Here is a 19,824-nt window from a genome sequence, read left to right on the forward strand (position 1 = left end):
AAAATGGTATAATGGAGAAAAGCAGATTTGGACTCCAGAAGGACTTGAATAAAGCCCCTTCTACACTGCCATATAATCCCAATTATCAAAGCATTATCTGGTCTTAACTGGATTATATGAGTCTACACTGCCATATAATTCAGTTCAAAGCAGATAATCTGGATTTTATATGGCAGTGTAGAAGGGGCCATAGACTATATCCTCCACCTCACTTGAAATACTAGTGTACTGCAGGTTATATATGTGTTAAGGGTTGTTTGATACATGCAGATCTGTAGCATTTAGTACTAGATATTTAGAATTTGCACTACTATAAACAACTAACTTCTGAAGTTGATTCAATAGTTTCAAGTGGAATGTAGTAGCAATGATGTAGATCACACTGGGAATAGATCCCAAGGCAGCTCCATGAGATTTTAAAATTCATGACTTTAAACATTATAGAGAATAATAACTTTTGAAAGGATACATTTAACATTGTGTATATCAATTGGAATACAGTTGGGTGGCAGAACACGGTTAAGGGCAGGCTGTTGGTAAATAGAAAAGAGATTTAGCTTGCAGTTGGAAAAAAACACTTGTAAAATTCTAAATTCTCAGAACGAAAATCTAATGGGTGAACTTACTTCATGCTCAAGATGCTTAGGATTTTAACTATGAGTAATTACTATTATCACTATATGACACTATTTTTAGTAAACAGGAAAAGGCTACTTTATATAATTGTTCAGGAGCCACTGCGTAAGAATGCTGCAACGATGGCTACGAAAGATTAGTTGAAATATGAACAGATTTCCAGACCCCCACCACTTCCTCATCAAAGCATGACTCAATGATATATTTCTGTCCAAAGAAGGGACAAATGGAAGGGATTGAAGGTAGGAGAGCCTTATGTGTATGTGTGTGTTTGAGAGAGTGCAAGTGTTTTAAAAACTTATGTCTGCATAGGGAGAAACTATATGCCTTCCTTGACCTGCTCCATATGTACAGGTATTCATTTATTTATTTATATATCCCAGTTTTCTATTAGCATGCCAATTATGACATGACTGCCTGTTGTGAAGTTTTATACTTGTTGCTTTGCTTAATAATAATAATAATAATAATAATAATAATAATAATAATAACAACAACAACTTTATTTTTATACCCCGCTTCCATCTCCTCGAAGAGACTTGGGGCAGCTTACATGGGGCCAAGCCCAAGTGGTTACAGACATAGTAATAAAAACACATCAATATAAAAACAGATCAATAAACATAATAAAATCACATTAAGATAAAACCTCTGGTGGAACTGTGATAAGGCCAAACTCTACTGGAAAGAGATACATGAGATCAGTCAGACAATTTTGAAAATAAAAATCCCTCTAAAACCGGAATTCTTCCTACTCGGCTTAACAAACACCCATTGGAGCATAAACACAGACAAGCTTTTTACCTATATCATTACTGCCGCGACAATCGTATATGCTAGAGTGTGGAGACAGAAAGTGACACCAACAAAGGACCAATGGCTAGAGAAGATGCTGGACATTATGAATATGGACGAACTGACCTCACGGATTGCAACAATGCAGTTAAAGACTAGAAAAAAGACCGACTGGACTGTATTTAAAGAATGGATGAAAGAAAACAAGACTAGGCTGCTTATCTGAACCCGACATACAACAAATCTGGATACACAATAGAATACAGTAAAGAGAAACACGGTGGACTTTTTTTTCTGCTGAATTTATTCCCTTATATTCTTTTGCATTTTTTTGTTTTTTTAAAAAAATTTCTTGCGCCACCCCACCTTAATGAAGAAAGGAAGCTCGACTTTTTTTCTCTTTTTCTTTCTTTCTTTTCTTCGACTTTTTTCCCTTCTTCTTTTTCCCCTTCCTCTCTTTTCCAGCTTTTATCATATCGCTCCCCCTTCTCCCTCCTTATCCTATTTGGGGTTTTTTTGGGGGTGGGGTGGGTTTTTTTCCCCTCCCCCCCTCCCTATCCCTAGGAAAATCCTTCAATAAAAATATTCAAAAAAACAAAAACATAAAACCTGGTTTGATTTAAAAAATCTGAGGGAGTTCATAAAAATAATCTGGACTGAAGATAGTGCAAATAGTGAAGAATGTAAACTAGAGAAAGTAGTAACTCGGGACTATTATTATTGGTAAGGGGCTTGGGATGAGGTAAATATAGGAACTATTTCCAACTGAAGGGGTAGAATATGTCTGCTTCACAGACATAACATGATGCATAAGGAACCAAACAAGCATAGACATGATACAATGTTTCCACTAATCTATATATATAAAAGAGTGATGGCATCACGGCAATTCACAAAACAACAAAAGTACAGGCCCCCCAACCTCAAAATTTGACAACACAACCCATCATCCACGCCTCAAGGTTGATACAACAAAAAGAAAAGAAAAATAAAGTCCTAATTAGAGGGAGAGCAATAATTTTTTTTATCCAATTGCTGCCAGTTTAGAGGGCTAATCTCTGCCCACTTGGTTGCCTAGCAACCAACGGACAGCCAGGCTTCAGTTAGGGGACAGGCAGATTTAGGCCTCATTTAGACTTCTTCCACAGATTATCTAATTTGCACTGGATTATATGGCAGTGTAGACTCAAGGCCCTTCCACACAGCTATATAACCCATTTATAATCTTATATTATCTGCTTTAACTGGATTATCTTGACTCCACACTGCCATATAATCCACTTCAGTGTGCATTTTATACAGCTGTGAAGAAGGGGCCTCATATAATCCAGTTCTGAGCAGATAATATAAGATTAGAAATATACAGTAGAGTCTCACTTATCCAACGTAAACAGGCCGGCAGTGAATATGTTGGATAATAAGAAGGGATTCAGGAAAAGCCAATTAAACATCAAATTAGGTAATCGTTATACAAATTAAGCACCAAAACATCATATTATACAACAAATTTGACAGAAAAAGTAGTTCCATGCGCAGTAATGCTATGTAGTATTTACAGTAGAGTCTCACTTATCCAACACTCGCTTATCCAACGTTCTGGATTATCCAACGCATTTTTGTAGTCAATGCTTTCAATATATCGTGATATTTTGGTGCTAAATTCATAAATACAGTAATTACTATATAGCATTACTGTGTACTGAACTACTTTTTCTGACAAATTTGTTGTCTAACATGATGTTTTGGTGCTTAATTTGTAAAATCATAACTTAATTTGATGTTTAATAGGGTTATCCTTAATTCCTCATTATCCAACATATTCGCTTATCCAACATTCTGCCGGCCCGTTTATGTTGGATAAGTGAGACTCTACTGTACTGTATTTACAAATTTACCACTAAAATATCACAATGAATTTAAAACACTGACTACAAAAACATTGATTATGAAAAGGCAGACTGCGTTGGATAATCCAGAACATTGTATAAGCGAATGTTGGATAAGTGAGATTCTTCTTTAATATGAAATAATTACTGGGATAGAATAATGCAGAACAATATAATCTCTAAAACCAGGACAGTAAATAAACAGGGGAATTCCACACAGGAAACAATCAGGGCCAGCTAACACCTCCCAACAAAGTATTCCCATCATCAAAGTCTGGCAAATCCTGTTTTCTCAGAGCCACAGCCAGTAGAAGCACATAAAATATCGCAAACAACACCACTCTGAAAACAAGGGAATTCCAGACAGGAAACAATCAGGGCCAGCTAACACCTCCCAACAAAAAATTCACTCAGGGAGGAAACAGCCAGGCTTTAAAGCTGCAAGGCCATTACATCCTAATCATTTTTCCTAATTGCAGCATTCATACTTGCCTCCAACAAACAAAAAAAACCAATCAGAAACATTGTATATTCACAACCTTTAGGAAATAATATCCCCTGATGGCGCAGCGTGTTAAAGCGCTGAGCTGCTGAACTTCTGGACCGAATGGCCACAGATTTGAATTGGGGGAGCGGAGAGAGCCCCCACTGTTAGCCCCAGCTTCTGCCAACCCAGAAGTTTGAAAACATGCAAATGTGAGTGCGTCAATAGGTACTGCTCCGGCGGGAAGGTAACGCCGCTCCATGTAGTCATCCCACATGACCTTGGAGGAGTCTACGGACAACGCCGGCTCTTCGGCTTAGAAATGGAGATGAGCACCAACCTCCAGAGTCAGACACGACTGGACTTAATGTCTGGGGAAAACCTTTACCCTTGACCTTAACTACCACCAATTCCTCAATACTTTATTTCCCAGACCACCAGACTTCGCCACAGCAACGCGTGGCCGGGCACAGCTAGTATATATATATAAATGTAATGTTCATTTTACTGCGGAGTAAACAACAAAACCTCTGAACCCAATCACACCAAATTTGGCCACAAAAGACATAGTCATCCAAAATATGTCTTTCAAACAAAAAAACCTAGAAAAATAGTCCACATTACAGAGGATGAGGAAGAGCTTTTCTCCCCTTAACTGCCAGTTAGAAAAGTAGGCTCTGCTGCCTTTAGCCCCCCCCCCCCCCCCGCTGCCTTTAGGCCCCACCCCCTTCATGTCCTAGCAACTCCCTCAGCCAAGATGGTGCCCAGGGCACAGGCAGTTAGGCCTCTTTGACACAGCCTATAAAATACAGATTATCTGATTTGAACTGGATTATATGGCAGTGTAGACTCAAGGCCTTTCCACACAGCTATATTACCCATAATGCCAAGGCAGGATAATCCACAGTATCTCCTTTGAATTGGATTATCTAGAGTTCACACTGCCATATAATCCAGTTCAGTGAGGATTTTATACAGCTGTGTAGGTGGGGGCCTCATATAATCCAGTTCTAAGCAGATAATATAAGATTATAAACATAATATGTAATAATTACTATGGTATAATCACACAGAACAATATAATCTTTAAAACCAGGGCAGTAAATAAAGAGCAACACTCTGAAAGCAGGGAAACTGGGAATTCCAGAAAGGAAACAATCAGGGCCAGCTAACACCTCCCAACAAAGGATTCCCCCAGGAAGGAAGCAGCCAGGCTTTGAAGCTGCAAGGCCATTAAATGCTAATCAAGGTGCCTAATTGCAGCACTCATACCTGCCACCGAGACTATTAATTGCTATTCAAACTGGCCAAGGATTCCGCAAGGTAGAAAGCGGCCAGGCTTGCAACCAGGAAGGCTATTCAGTGCTATTCAAGCTGCCAACCAAGATTTCCCCTAGGTGAAAAACCCCCAGGCTTTGAAGCCAATCTGTCCCATTCAACCTGGCCTAGCAAGGATGTCCTATGTAGAAAGCAGCCAGGCTTTTAAGACGCTAGACCAGGGGTCCCCAAACTAAGGCCCGGGGGCCGGATGCGGCCCTCCGAGGTCATTTACCTGGCCCCCGCCCTCAGTTTTATAATATAATATATTGTATATAGATATAATATTGATAATAATATTATAATGTAATACAATATAACACTAATAATAATACCATATAATAATATTAATTATATATTCTATATTACATATAATATTACTAATAATATTACATTATAGTGGTATAGTTAAATATAGTAATATATAATGCTAATATTGTGCTATGCTAATAATATAATATATTGTATGTACATATAATTTGTAAGCCACTCTGAGTCCCCTTTGGGGTGAGAAGGGTGTGATATAAATGTAGTAAATAAATGCAGTAAATAATAAATAATAAATAAATTTTAGACTTAGGCTCACCCAAAGTCTGAAATGACTTGAAGGCACACAACAATAACAACAACAACAACCCTAATTAACTTGACTATCTCATTGGCCAGAAGCAGGACCACACTTCCCATTGAAATCCTGATAAATGTATGTTGGTTAAAATTGTTTTTATTTTTAAATATTGTATTATTCTTTCATTGTTGTTGTTGTTGTTGTTGTTGTTGTTGTTGTTGTTGTTGTTTTTGCACTACAAATAAGACATATGCAGTGTGCATCGGAATTTGTTTGTATTTTTTTTCCAAATGATAATCTGGCCCCTCAACAGTCTGAAGGATTGTGGACCGGCCCTCGGCTTTAACAGTTTGGGGACCCCTGCGCTAGACTATTCAGTGCAATTCAAGCTGGCCAAACAAGGATTCCCCTACAAAGGAAGTAGCCAGGCTTCAAAGCGGCTCTTTGATTGAGGATGCTACTTCAGCTTGCCAAACAGGGATTCCAATAGTTATAACACAGCCAGGCATTGAAGCTGCTAGGCTATTCAGTGCAATTCGACTAGATCAACAATGGATTAACCTTGACAGAAGGCAGCCAGGCTTTGAAGCAGTGATACTACTCTGTACTATTGAAGCTGACCAACCAAAGATTCCCCTAGGTAGCAAGCAGCCAGGCTTTGAAGCAGTGAGGCTATTTGTTGCAATTCTAGCAGCCCAAAACACCATTTCCCTAGAACGCAAGTACCCAGCCTTCCTAGCAGCAAGCCTATTCCATTGCATTACAGCTCACCAAACAAGGACTCCCATAAGAAGAAAACGGCCATGCTTTGAGGCTGCAAGGCTATTCATTGCTATTCCACCTGGCCAACAAATGATTCCCATAAGCCACAGCAACGAGTGGCCAGGCAAAGCTAGTAATATATTATAATACAGGTAAAGCTGTTAAAAATATAGGTTCTTTGGAGTTTGAATACAAGTGCAAAATCTCTATAATATCATGGCAAACATATACTTACTATTTTCATTCCTCTCTTCTGGTCACCTCTGGGTTTTGCTTCCTTTGGGCTTTTTCCATCCTTTTTAACTTCAGTTTCTGTAAATATCATAAGCACCAAGAATGAGATGTAATAAATGAGGGCTGAATCTTCCTGAGGTATGCATCCTGGCTTGTCCTTTTACTGCCATGTGCACCTATTTTAATCTAAATTGAAATCAGTTTGGGCAGTCATCATGCAGTAGACACATCATTACAAGGGGTTTTTTCTACAATGGGGATGTGCTCACCATATTGGTTTATGTTCAATCATATGAAAGCTGACTGAAGGAGTTGTGGGATTTTTATTAGTTCCTGCCATGAATGCACATACAGTAGAGTCTCGCTTATCCAACGTAAACGGGCCGGCAGAACGTTGGATAAGTGAATATGTTGGATAATAAGGAGAGATTAAGGAAAAGCCTATTAAACATCAAATTAGGTTATGATTTTACAAATTATGCACCAAAACATTATGTTACACAACAAATTTGACAGAAGAAGTAGTTCAACACACAGTAATGCTATGTAGTAATTACTGTATTTACGAATCTAGCACCAAAATATCACGATGTATTGAAAACACTGACTGCAAAAATGCGTTGGATAATCCAGAACGTTGGATAAGCGAGTGTTGGATAAGTGAGACTCTACTGTATTTGTATAATCTGTTTTCTGTTTTCCTGTTGTTGTGAACTGACAGTTCACCTACACTCCCTTGACAGCACAATCTGATGCAGAGGTCAATATTACTTACTCCCAAGAACCTGGGTACAAGATTGAAGGTATATGGTGAAATTGTAAACAGATATCCTCAGAAGTCCCATTCACTTCAACAGAGGTTGATCCATGAGATCACCACACTACTAAAAAAGACACCTAAAGGTTCAAATCAGATTCATCAGATCCTTTAAATGTCTGTCCTGGGGTTCATTCAAATTCTACTTCTAAACAACCACAGTAACTACTTCAACATTTCACAAGACCAATTCTGAACTAGTTCAGAGACCTTTCACGTAGCCTGATATACCACTGGACAATTTTTAAATCACCAAAATGCAAGCAAAGTGAAAAAAAGGCAAGTCATGATTAATATGAACATTAAAATGTCTAAATTAAACAGTTAAATCTGTCACCAGAAATATTTTGGTCTCAACGTTCTTATATTCTACCATTTCAGTCACCAAGAAAAGGTGGCATAACATTATTACTTAAATAGAGACACAGAAAATAATGGCTATTATTTTAGACAGTTATCTAATAAGAATCAAAAACTCAAAAAGTATAGAAAGGCAGCTAAAAGGTCAAGGGTTGGTACATTTGGCTAAGAAGAAAGGAAAAGGTATTCAGATTCCTCAGTTTATAGTGGAAATCAACAATATGTACAGAGACACAATCTTTAAAAAGAAGGGTACTTTGCATTTAAATTACATTTCTACTTAGATTGTTATTTTTAATGGAAGATGTATTATGATGATATAGTGATACAATGCACTGTTAATGCACGTCCCTCATTTCACGTTTACTTAAACTGGATAGCAGAACCTGAACAGTAGATATTTACATTATCTTTCTAAAATAACAATACCTGATTCATCTTTATGCAACCGGTTGTAGAAAATCTGGAGGGAGAAGTCTCTGGACACAGAACTGATTGCTTCTTCTTGAAAGATATTTAGAGCTTCCAAAGGTAACTCCAAAAGACATTTGTCTGCCAGCAGAATAATGCATTCTCCAATATCTTCTTGACCGCCTAAATACAGAAACAATGAAGCAGGTCAATAATTCACAGTAAGAACAACATTTGTTCTTAAAGGGAAACATTTGTTTTTCTTGTAATAAACTATTTTAATCTCTAATTACAATAAACAAGCAAGCAAGGTCATTTTTGGGAATCTAAGTGAATCATATAGGCTATAATCTCTGGATTTCAAGTGAACCCATAATGTAGAGAAGGGTTAGGGACCTCTCAAGGTCCCGACTATTTGGGGAGGGATTTCTTCCCTTCAAAATTGTCCCCATACCCATGGTGCTGTGTATGTGTGTGTGAGAGTGTGTGATTTGCCATCATTTTAAATTCATGAGAAACCTTCTGAAAAACAGGAAGTAAATTTGGTTTAGAAAATGTTGAGGAATGAAGGCGGGTTTGACAGAGCAATTTGGACCCACTCTATAAACCATGGTTTGTATAGTTTGCCAAGTTACAGGTTTTCAAAGAAGAGGCAAAAAGTTGTCATATTCTGACGTACATAACTGAAATCAGGGAGAAAATATGGAAAATGTGGACTGCTACCACCTCCACTATTGTCAGAAGAGTGCATGCAATGGCATTTTGTTGAATGTAGTTATAATCTTTTATAAGAAAGGGAACTCTATATAGTTAGGATCCTCTGAATGGGGAATTGTAGCTGCTCAAACACAGCTGCTGTCCCTTTTCAGACTGGCATGAACAATAAAAAGAAGCCTGTGGTGGTTACGGGCAAAGGGAGTGGTGCATAATTTCACATGTTTTCTCATTAGTTTGCTGGCATACACCTAGACCAGAGCTTTCAAAACTGTGGGTCAAACCATGTTGGTGTATCAGCTGCGGTGTGTAGGTATGCATCGCATGAACACAACAAGAAACAGCTGAATCTATGGGAAATAAGCAATAAATCTTGTATTTTAAAAAATATAAATGAAAGGTATCATGAGAAATGTTGTATTCTCCTACATTTTGTTATTACAATTTATGTATGTGTCCATACCCTCTTTACAAGGGGTTGGTTTAACCTGCAGTTTGCCAGTAAAACTGACTTACTTTGTTGCAAAATGATGCATGTGTAAAAAGTGTGTCATCAACATGAAATGTTTGGAAAGCTCTGATCTAAAGACGGAATGCTTTGTTTCTCGTCCTTTCTCACAAAAGGATGGAGGAAATTGAAGATTAAATAAATAAACCTGAGTTTGTTCATGTTCAAGAAGCAAATCATGCATATTTGAAACATGATATTTTGTATCAAATTATACAAACGTAGGTAATTTTGTCAGTTAATAACACTGCCAATATATGTTACATTTTAAGATGTACCTTGAGCTGCAGCATTTTTGTCCTTATTTTTAGTTTTTGTTTTCCCTGCCTCATTTACTTTGGTTTTTCCTGAATCATCTGCCTTAGTTTTTCCTGGGCTACCTTTCCTGTTTTTTCCTGAGTCACCTGTTTTAGATTTTCCTGAGTCACCTTTTCCTTTTCCTGAGTCAGCTGGCGAGACTGCTGGACTTGGGCGCCTGAGGAGAAAAAACTTGTATCTTACAGACAGTACAAGAACAGAATTCTTACAGAACACTAATTGAATTGAATACTTACATCTTGATTTATGCAGCAACATTTGATTCATTTTGATTAATTCATTGGATTCATGTAGCAGAAGCTGCACCCAAAAGGGTTCATTGTACACAGAAGAATCCATATTGTCGTCAAACGATTCTGCAATGACTGCCATTGTTATAATGGTTCTAATAATCTATGTATTTGTTATAAGGAAATTGTTTGTAGTCCTGTTTAAAGGCTGAGTACAGTATGCGATGCAATCTTTTAGCATCTTTGAAACCAACTGAGGGTGCATCTACACTATAGAAGTAATGCTGTTTTGTTTGATATCGCTTAACTGCATGGGAAAGCAAGTGTGATATAGTAGTTTGACTGTTTGATTAGAAAGTCTAGGGCCCCTTGCTAGATAAAATCCAGATTATATGCTTTGAACGGGCTTATATGGCAGTGTAGACTCACATAATCCAGTTCAAAGCAGATAATGTGGATTATATGCTTTGATAATCTGGATTACATGGCAGCATAGAAGGGGTCTAGAAGTCCAGGATTTGAATCATCGTGTTACCTTGGACATGTCATACCTCATCAGCCACAGAGGAGCAAACCCCCTTTGAATAAATCTGTCAATAACACCCCATGATAGGCCTGTCTTAGTAAAGGTAAAGGTAAAGGTTTTCCCTTGACTTAATGTCTAGTTGTGTCCGACTCTGGGGGTTGGTGCTCATCTCCATTTCTAAGAAGAGCCGGCGTTGTCCGTAAACACCTCCAAGGGCATGTGGCCGGCATGACTGTATGGAGCGTCGTTACCTTCCTGCCAGAACGGTACCTATTGATCTACTCACATTTGCATGTTTTCGAACCACTAGGTTGGCAGAAGCTGGGGCTAACAGCGAGCACTCATTCTGCTCCTTAGATTTGAACCTGTAACCTTTTGATCCGCAAGTTCAGCAGCTCAGTGCTTTAAAACGCTGTGCCATCGGGGGCTCCTAGGGTCATCCTGGGCATATCTTGGGGTCATAATAATTTGGAAACAATGTGAGCATCAAAAATAGCAAAAAAACTGCATACTTCAGAATTCCGTGGGATGTTGACGTAGCAGTCAAATACGGTACTATAGGATTATGTTGTATGAATGCTGCAATATATGTGGAAAGTAATAGTTTTAATTGATATTTGATGAAACTATTATGTGCAAAAACGCAAGTAAGTTTTCAGTGCTGTTATTTTGAAGTCAAGAATATAACAGTTGAAACATACAAACACTTACTTGAATATAATTGGTAGAACATGAAATTTTAAAAAATCACCTCAGTTCAGAGAAATTAAACTGTGACAGTATAGGTTTCAGATATTCTTCCATATCTTTCAAGATAGCTTGGAATTCCAATGTTAACCGCTGTTCATCTTCCTCTTCTATTTTCTAACACAATATTAAACAGCAATCTTTTTAATAAAACAAATAATTTAAAAGTTTTAAGAATATCAATGAAAGGGCAATATAACATTCAAAATAAAACAGAATGATCAAAGTAAAAAAGCAGTGCCTAGGTGTCATTGTTCCCGGGACAATATTGTAATGAGGGTATGTAAAAACTGTGCCCTGTAACAAAAGTAAGTAATTATTCAAGAAAAAAAGTTTTCTTACTGCATCTAATTTGCTAGATGATTCTTGCCATTTTCGAAACCCTTCATCTTGCAGGGTTTTATCTGGTGACAAAACTTCATCCAGAAGGCTTTCCATCTTTGCCTCTTTGAACGATTTCATTCTTTCCATCAAATTCAAGAAGGTATCAGAATTCACAGTAGAGCGCACAATTTTAGCTTGCACTAGTGTTAGGAAAATTCAGATGTATTAAACTAATTGACATTTTAAAATGAAAAACTTGCTGTATCTTTATTTTGCACAACTATATTTGTGTTGCAAAGGAGAGTTGATGATTACAGTAGTCACTGAAAATTATGTGCCTGGGGAATACATGGTGTTTATTTATGTCCCTAGTTAGTATATTCACGAGAGATGCTTGAAGCTGTGTGGGGCAGCTAAACATTTTTACAAGGAATTCAAATGGATTAATGTCTACAATGTGAGAAGCCTTTATCCTAAAGGCTAAAGTACAGCTAAAGGATCTGTATTTTTTGGCTGAAACCTTGGGCTACCATGAAAAGTAATGTCTTAATAAATTAGCATCGGGGGGGGGGGGGGGGAGATAAGAATTAGTATCCTCATTCCAAACTGTCTTTGTAAGTCTAACTAGGCACGTAGTGTTACAACTTTACTGCACAATCCTCAACTGGCTGGGAATTCTATTTCAGGTAAAAAGGTAAAAATTGTGCTGAATCCACTGCTGAACAGGGAACAAGCATCATAGTGGGCAGAGGTTTTCAAGGGCATATTTTGGACAGTTTTCCACTTAGAAAGATTCATGCACAACATGTTTATGTGAGAACAGTTTAGTATAGAATACCATCGTTATATTTTCACTTACAGATTGGTTGAATGGCTTTCCCTTTTTGTTGCCCACCCTTTTCCTTTTGGTGTCCAATCTTTTCCTTTTGCTGACCACCCTTTTCTTTTGGCTGTCCACTCTTATCTTTTTGTTCCTTTTGATCCTTTGGGTTGGGCGGTTTAACTTTCTCAAGTATTGCACCATATAGCAGTGATCTAACAAAAGAAACCATTAAACCCAATTCTTTATTTTCAACAAAGAACTCCTTGAAATGGGTTGCTGTGAGTTTTCTGGGTTGTATGGCCATGTTCCAGAAGCATTCTCTCCTGATGTTTTGCCCACATCTATGGAAGGCATCCTCTGAGGATGTGAGGTTGTTGAAAACTAGGCAAGTGAAGTTTACATATTTGTGGAATGTCCAGAGCGGAAGATAGAACTCTTGTCTGAGGCAAGTGTGAATATTGCAATTGGCTAGCTTGGTTAACATTGAATAGCCCTTGCAGCTTCCTGCCTGGGGGGAATCCTTTGTTGGGAGGTGTTAGCTCACCCTGATTGTTTCATATCTGGAATTCCTCTGTTTACTGAGTGTTGTTCTTTATTTACTGTCCTGATGTTAAAGTTTTTTTTAATACTGGTAGCCAGATTTTATTCATTTTCATGGCTTCCTCCTTTCTGTTGAAATTGAAATCCTTGAAATTTCTGAATTCAATATGGTGTCCCAAAGCAATCCTGGGAGATTGAACCCCTGCTGTTACTTCTCTCTCTGGTGTTAAAGTACAAAGAAAAGGATGCTTATCCTTTCTTGCCTCTCAGCCTTATCTCCCTGTCTGAGCTCTCTTTTCTTGCTTTCATTCCAACTATGATGAGTTAAGTCTTTCAAATTACTTTCATTTGAGGTTTGGAGAACTTTTATTAATTCAGATCTCACTTCCTGCTCAGAGATTTGCTGGGCAGCAGCTATCTGAATACTGGAGAGCTTGTTTTAACTCGTTCCCCAATCTGCTAGTCAAACATCTGAAACGGGAATAATTAAGTTTTTTTTCATGGAAATATAAACTACAGCACTTGGTATTCAATGGCAATACCTCAGGTACTAAACAGGAATGAGACATCCAACTACAACTAGAACTAATCATGGGTAAATTATAATTCACCATCACAGCAGTGATGATATGCAACTTTAAAAGAAAATTGTTAAATTCATACCGGTCATCTGAATGCTGAAGAATCACTACATGAAAGTTTGGTGGTAATTCATTCATGATATTAAAGTGTTGAACAGAAATGAGAAGATTTCCCCATGCCTATGCAAAAATAAATAAATAAATAATTTACCTTAAACTTCAATATTTTCATCACAATGTTGAATGATAAAAAGTTATTTGTAAATGTTTTGTAAAATAATGGCAGCAATTCATACTTAATAAAATATTGCACAACACAAATTACACAAATGGCTCCTGGCACTATTTACTATACAAAGCACATTTTTGAAACGTTGAAGATTGCAATAGTTTTAACTCATTAGCAACTTGACCAAAGACAGTTTCTGTTCAAAAATGAATATTTATAGACATAGTCCTTTTTATAAGGGTCTGTTAAAATATAACTTTTAGAAAGAGAGATCATATAATAATATAAGCCTCCAAATGTGTTCCAATTTGGCTAGGGATATTTGAAATAAGGCTTCTATGTCACCATAATTTACAACAGTTCCAGTTACCTTTGAAATTGCTGCTATCCTCTGCTCCACATTTTTGAGAAGACTACTAGTTTTATCTCCTTTTTGTTCTATGTGATGCTGCAGATGTAGCATTGCTGCCAGTTGTGAACTGTGGGTATTCATTGTTGCTGATAGCAGGATTTTCTTCATTATCATTGAAGCTGAACAACTCTGTAATAATTTAATATTAGTCTAGTCTGGCAAAAGTTTTGAAACAGATGACTACTGAAAAGTTCTATCAAGAAAATATAAATATCAAATGAATGGGCACTTTATACAGCTATTAATTATAATGATAGGCATGCGTAATATAGAAAGAGTGGATTTTCTCAGCTATTTCATTTTTCAGTTTCCACTTTTCTTTTTTAAATTATCGTATTATATACAATATCCTGTATTTTATCCATAAAACAACTTCAGGAAATAGGTTAAGGAGAGAGTGATTGGCTCGAATCTACTTTGTATACTTCATGGCTCAGCAGAGATCAAAATCTAGATGTTGCTCCAACATACTGATTAGTGAGTTATATCTCACACTGATTAATATGTAATCTGCAACAATTCATGGTTAGCTTTTAATCAGTGTAAAAGGAAATTTGCAAATCCTGTTTAAACTTGATTATAAGGCAGATTTGCACTCACATACACTTTCAGGGCCAATCAGTCATACTAGATCTGGTAGTGCCCCCATAGAAACTCCCCGAGAGACAGAAGGGAGCCCCTACCACCAAGTGACAAATGTGGTTAGGCACCACTGGGCACCCACCTTAACTGTCACGGGTCATACCTATTTTCCATCGCTTGCCATGATGGTAGACAAGTAACCAAGGCAGCGGGAAAGAAGTAAACTTCTCCTTTCCCTCACCCTTCCCACCACCCTAGCTAACATCATGGTAAGAGACCCAGGGGGCAGTGGAGGGAGGACGGGAGGACTGTCAATCATGCTCCCAGGCCACCTGAGCCTGGAAAATATGGGATGGCACTGGGAATAGCTGTGGCTTGTTCCATTTCTTCCAAAGTCGGGGAAAAATCTGAAATCTATGGCAGAATTCAGATTTTCTTCCAACACTGGGTAGTATGGCTTAATGAAGTGCAGATATAACCATAGTTATTATATCTATACTTAATGTGTTGACAACATAAGGCTGACTGCTGTTAATGTCAACTAGAAAAGGTGATGGATATTCAAGAATAAGAGAAGAAGTAGCATAGGAATTCATAGCATGATCTCAATCATATAATTGTCAGAACACTGTTTTTGCACAATCTTTAATGATATTTGTTACATACTCAAAGTACATGGCAATGGGTAGCACAAAGCCATGGGGGCCGTGGTGGCATAATGGGTTAAACCCTTGTGCTGCTGAACTACTGACCTGAAGATTGGCAGTTCAAACCTCTGGGATGGGGTGAGCTCCCGCTTTTAGCCCTAGCTCCTGCTAACCTAGCAGTTTGAAAACGCACAAATGCAAGTAGATAAATAGGTACTTCTTCGGCAAGAAAGGCATAAAGATGCTCCAAGCAGTCATGCTGGCCACACGACCAGGAGGTGAAAACACAGGCTCCTCAGCTTGGAAATGGAGAAAAGACCTCCCCCAGAGTCAGAGATGAGCACCCCTTCCAGAGCCAGAAATGAAAGGAGAAGCCTTTGCCTTTGTTTGTGTATGTGTGTCTCATTGTATTGTAACAAGGCATTGAATATTTGCCTGTATCTGTTTATATATACTGTAATACATTCTGAGTCCACTCTGGGAGAAGGACAGAATATAAATAAAATGTTAGATATTATATAAAGAAAAAAATATGATTTCTTTCCACAACATCATAGTCTCTGATTACAGTTTCTTAATACTTTTACATTAAGTTACTGGATTATTGTTCTAACAAAGGAGATGATATACCAGTTGCCTTACCTGATAAAGAGCTAAAAACTGGGCTGATGAAAGTGGGTCAAGTCGTCCAAGGCATTCAACCATTTCCAAACTAGCAGCAGCCAAAGTATCAAGCATGTTGTTATTAATCGCAGTGTTAATGCATTGCAGCAAAACCTCTGTTGACTGAAACAGATACTTCTGTTTCCCAAGCTGTCTTCTCTATATAGTAAAAATAAAAACCATTCAATTCAATATTACTTAATACACTGTAGCAGTTTACGACTTTATTGAAGGTAGAAGATTCTGTTCAAGAGTAAAGTGTGTTCTGGTGTATTCCGCTTCTTCTAAATCTGAAAATCTTTCCCCTCCCCGTCACCAGAAAAATGTTCCAAAAGGCTGGAAAGCCCAGGGAGCATTTCTGGAGGTCACAAAGGGCTGCCTCAGGAGAGTATACAGAAGAAAGTCTGTATGTGCTGGATACTAAATTATACCATTGGACACAGCCTTTGATCTGGTAGCCATTTATAATGGAAAAAAATGAAAGCTTGCTTCTCATCCCCAAAATCAATCAGACACTCTAAATGCTTGGAAAATCTAAAGATTTCCATGTTTGAACAGCCTTACTCTGCTCTGCTATCTGTTATTATAGATTCATCTCCTAAAAAATAAAGTGTGACTTCTGGTAAACATGTACTGCTTCCCAGCAACCAGTGGAAAACTGGTGACAATATACTGATGCTAAGAGCCCAATTCTCTGATGTACGTCATGGGATTTAGGTAACACACATACTTTAGCTGTTTACAATCTGCTGCATTAAGCTTCCTCCTAAAAGTGGGAGTTTGTCTTCCTTTGAGTGAGTGACTTGATATAGTAGGCGAAAAAGCAACTGGAGCAAGAGCAGGCTGTAGCAGCCTAAATTAAGATCATAGGAATTTCTCTCACAGGAATCCAGACAGGGATACATGCATCACAGAGCAGCACTGCATCCCTCCCCTTCTTACAATTACCACATTAGAATAGCAGATATTTTCTGGAACAAAGGAATTACCCAGATCACGATATCTGCTCATATTTGGAAGACAGAGCACAGAATCACGTATAGATACAAGAGTTATCTTTTGCTTAAACTGGATAAGGTTACCAAGTTACTTCATTTAAATGACTGAAGAATTCCAGTGCAGAAGAGACCTATCACTTCTGCAAGAAGTTAATTGGAAGGAGGTAAATGAATTATACAGATACACAGTATGGAAGCTTATTCTGTAAGTACTTACTCTGGATTTTAGAACTTTTTTTTAATATTCCTCAATTTATTTATAAGAACAAAGGAAGCTGTTTTATGCTGACAGGATTTCAGGTAAGATACTTTTCTCATCCCAACCGGAGAACCTGGGCATTACCTGGTGGTCCTCCATCAAAAAATTAACTACGTCTTACCAGACTCAGCTTACAAAATCACATGAGATTAGTTTGTTCATAGTGCTCCACAGAAACAACTGTATTGATACTGAGTAGTGCCTCCAATACACAATTCAGACAGTTCTGGTTTACATTGTCTGGCCCTTCCAAATAAACACATTTAGTAGTGGAGTGTAATATGCACAAGAAGTCCTCCTTTCCCAGCTTTGGCATTGCATTTGTATCTCAAAGTGCCATTGTTTCAAACATTTTTTCACTGCTTCCTATGGAATTAATGGCAACAGTTGAAATAGTGAGGACTTGTCTTACCCTGCTTTGGTAAGCAATTTCACAATCACGTAAATTAAAGAACATGAGAAAAATACCTTCAAATTTCAGTCTTTTTAACTACTTGTCTTTCATAGTTTGTTTAAACCCAACATTACTTTCCTTCTTTTACAAATTTTATGTTGAATTAAAACCGTATCCTAATATGTAACAGGTTAAGTGGAAAACTATTCCTTAAAGAATTACCTTAATTGAGGGTCTTTATAATAGATATCTGATCAATCTTGACCTAAAAAAAATCTTTACTCAGCCTATCACATCAGTGTACCTTCAATTTGGCTGCTTTCCTCTGGTACTGCTCAAGCTGTTTTTTAGTAAGTGGCACGCGGGGAGTTGGAGTTTCCTCTTCATCACATTTTGCTTCTGTTTCTGGTGAGGGAGATTTCTCAGATATAGTTTTAACCTCCTCCTGTCCATTAGAAATAAAGCACTGTCAATGGCGTATAACTTTCTTTAAAAGGTATACAGCCTAACCGTTAGAACACATACCTGGATGATAACTCAGACAAATGCTTTCTTTGTATATTATGGCAAAGCAGAATAAAATCATAGATATCTGAAAATCCAGTGGGAAGAGATGGGCCTGCCACCTTCAAATAACAGTGTAGGATAACATTCTAAACGCCACTTGGGGACATCAAGATATTTCTAGAGAGTGAAAGGTGCTGAACTGGATACTCTCCCTGAGACCAAGAATTTCCTTATCTCTGTCTTGGGGTGAAGCGAGAGGGAAAACTATACTGTTTCCCAAACCTTTGAACATCACTATAGAAGGCAATTCCTATTAGAGTATAGAACTCATTACGAGAGATTCACAGTATACAATTCAAGTGTTATTGTTCCAGTTTAATTTCTGTGGTTCCATTCTACAGAATCCTGAAGTTGATAGTAGTGCTCTGGCTGAGGATCTGACCTCCCTGAAAATACACCTCCCTAACGGTTGCTTAAGAGAAAAAAGATAAATGTAGAGAGGTTGCAGTGCAATTGCAAGAATTCTGAACATCTTTCTACAGGACACATCTTTTATATATATATACACATAGACACACACACACACACACACACACCATTTTTCCTAGAAGATGGGCTTAAGTGAGCTAGCCAAATTAACCTGTAGCAGTACAATTATATGCACTCACACCTTATTAAAATCTTTACAGACCTATACACTATTTTGAAGTGGATGCCTTACCACTGTACTTTCACACCACTGAATATCCAAAGGTAAAGGATTTATGTGATCAGAAAGTAAATGCAGGCTCCTCCCAGTTAGATAGAGGTATTTAGCTTTGATATCAGGACAGCCAATGTAAAGACTCTGTAGGCTTGTGAGTTCAGCCTGGACATTATGACCAATCGTATAACCAAGGGTTATCCATGCCTGTTAGAATCCAGAAAACATAAAATCAGTGCTCTGAAAATTTGCTGGAAACCACCAAAATGTTAAATGACACAAATAAGGTTTTGCTTTTGAAAAAAAAAACCAAAAGATTTTTTAGTAACGGGTCAGTAACTAGAATAACACTATGTAACAAAATTCAAAACATTGTCTGTTCCTGGTTTGACAGTGTTATTTCCTGTTTAATTGTGTGGTACTTACTTTGAAAGTAATTCTCATATTCTATGAACTTTTTGTGGTTGCCCCAAACTATTTTGAGACTGTATGAGATTGGTTGGGACTCGATTTGCAGGATGTCCTGCAAAAACCAAGTTTTTGCAGTTTAATAAATCTTTTCCATGTTTTTATGATAGAAGCAATGAGGAAATGATATTTACAACCCAGGAACAAAAAAAAATGTTACATAGTGTAATCAGCCTAATCTTTAGAATACAAGAGATCTATAAGAGTAGCTACAACAACATTTCTTTTACTGAATATTTTGTTAATCAAAACTTGATATATTTTCTGAACATGACCTAGTGGCTATCCCAGACATTTACATGAATCTGTTGTACAGTGTTCACAGTGGACTCTGCAGAAGATGCTTCAGCTGTACTTCATAAAAAGGAAAAGCCTGTAAAA

General features: G+C 37.6%; 1 protein-coding gene across 6 annotated transcripts in view; it reads right to left on the bottom strand.

Moving 5' to 3' along the window:
- Positions 1-19,824, bottom strand: part of cfap46 (cilia and flagella associated protein 46) — a 131,189-nt gene that overhangs the window by 11,430 nt on the left and 99,935 nt on the right. For 4 of the 6 annotated variants that reach the window (XM_062976115.1, XM_062976113.1, XM_062976111.1 and 1 more), the window contains 12 exons: positions 18,994-19,182; positions 18,070-18,210; positions 16,094-16,273; positions 14,181-14,351; positions 13,664-13,761; positions 12,497-12,672; positions 11,656-11,837; positions 11,318-11,430; positions 9,771-9,967; positions 8,289-8,453; positions 6,684-6,760; positions 470-530 (listed from right to left, as the gene is read on the bottom strand). In XM_062976115.1, the coding sequence (XP_062832185.1) occupies positions 470-530; positions 6,684-6,760; positions 8,289-8,453; positions 9,771-9,967; positions 11,318-11,430; positions 11,656-11,837; positions 12,497-12,672; positions 13,664-13,761; positions 14,181-14,351; positions 16,094-16,273; positions 18,070-18,210; positions 18,994-19,182 (1,750 nt within the window). The other 2 variants (XM_062976114.1, XM_062976116.1) reach the window with 2 other exon arrangements.

The sequence above is a fragment of the Anolis carolinensis genome, chromosome 3 (assembly GCF_035594765.1).
Source record: "Anolis carolinensis isolate JA03-04 chromosome 3, rAnoCar3.1.pri, whole genome shotgun sequence".
Taxonomy (NCBI): Eukaryota; Metazoa; Chordata; class Lepidosauria; order Squamata; family Dactyloidae; genus Anolis; species Anolis carolinensis.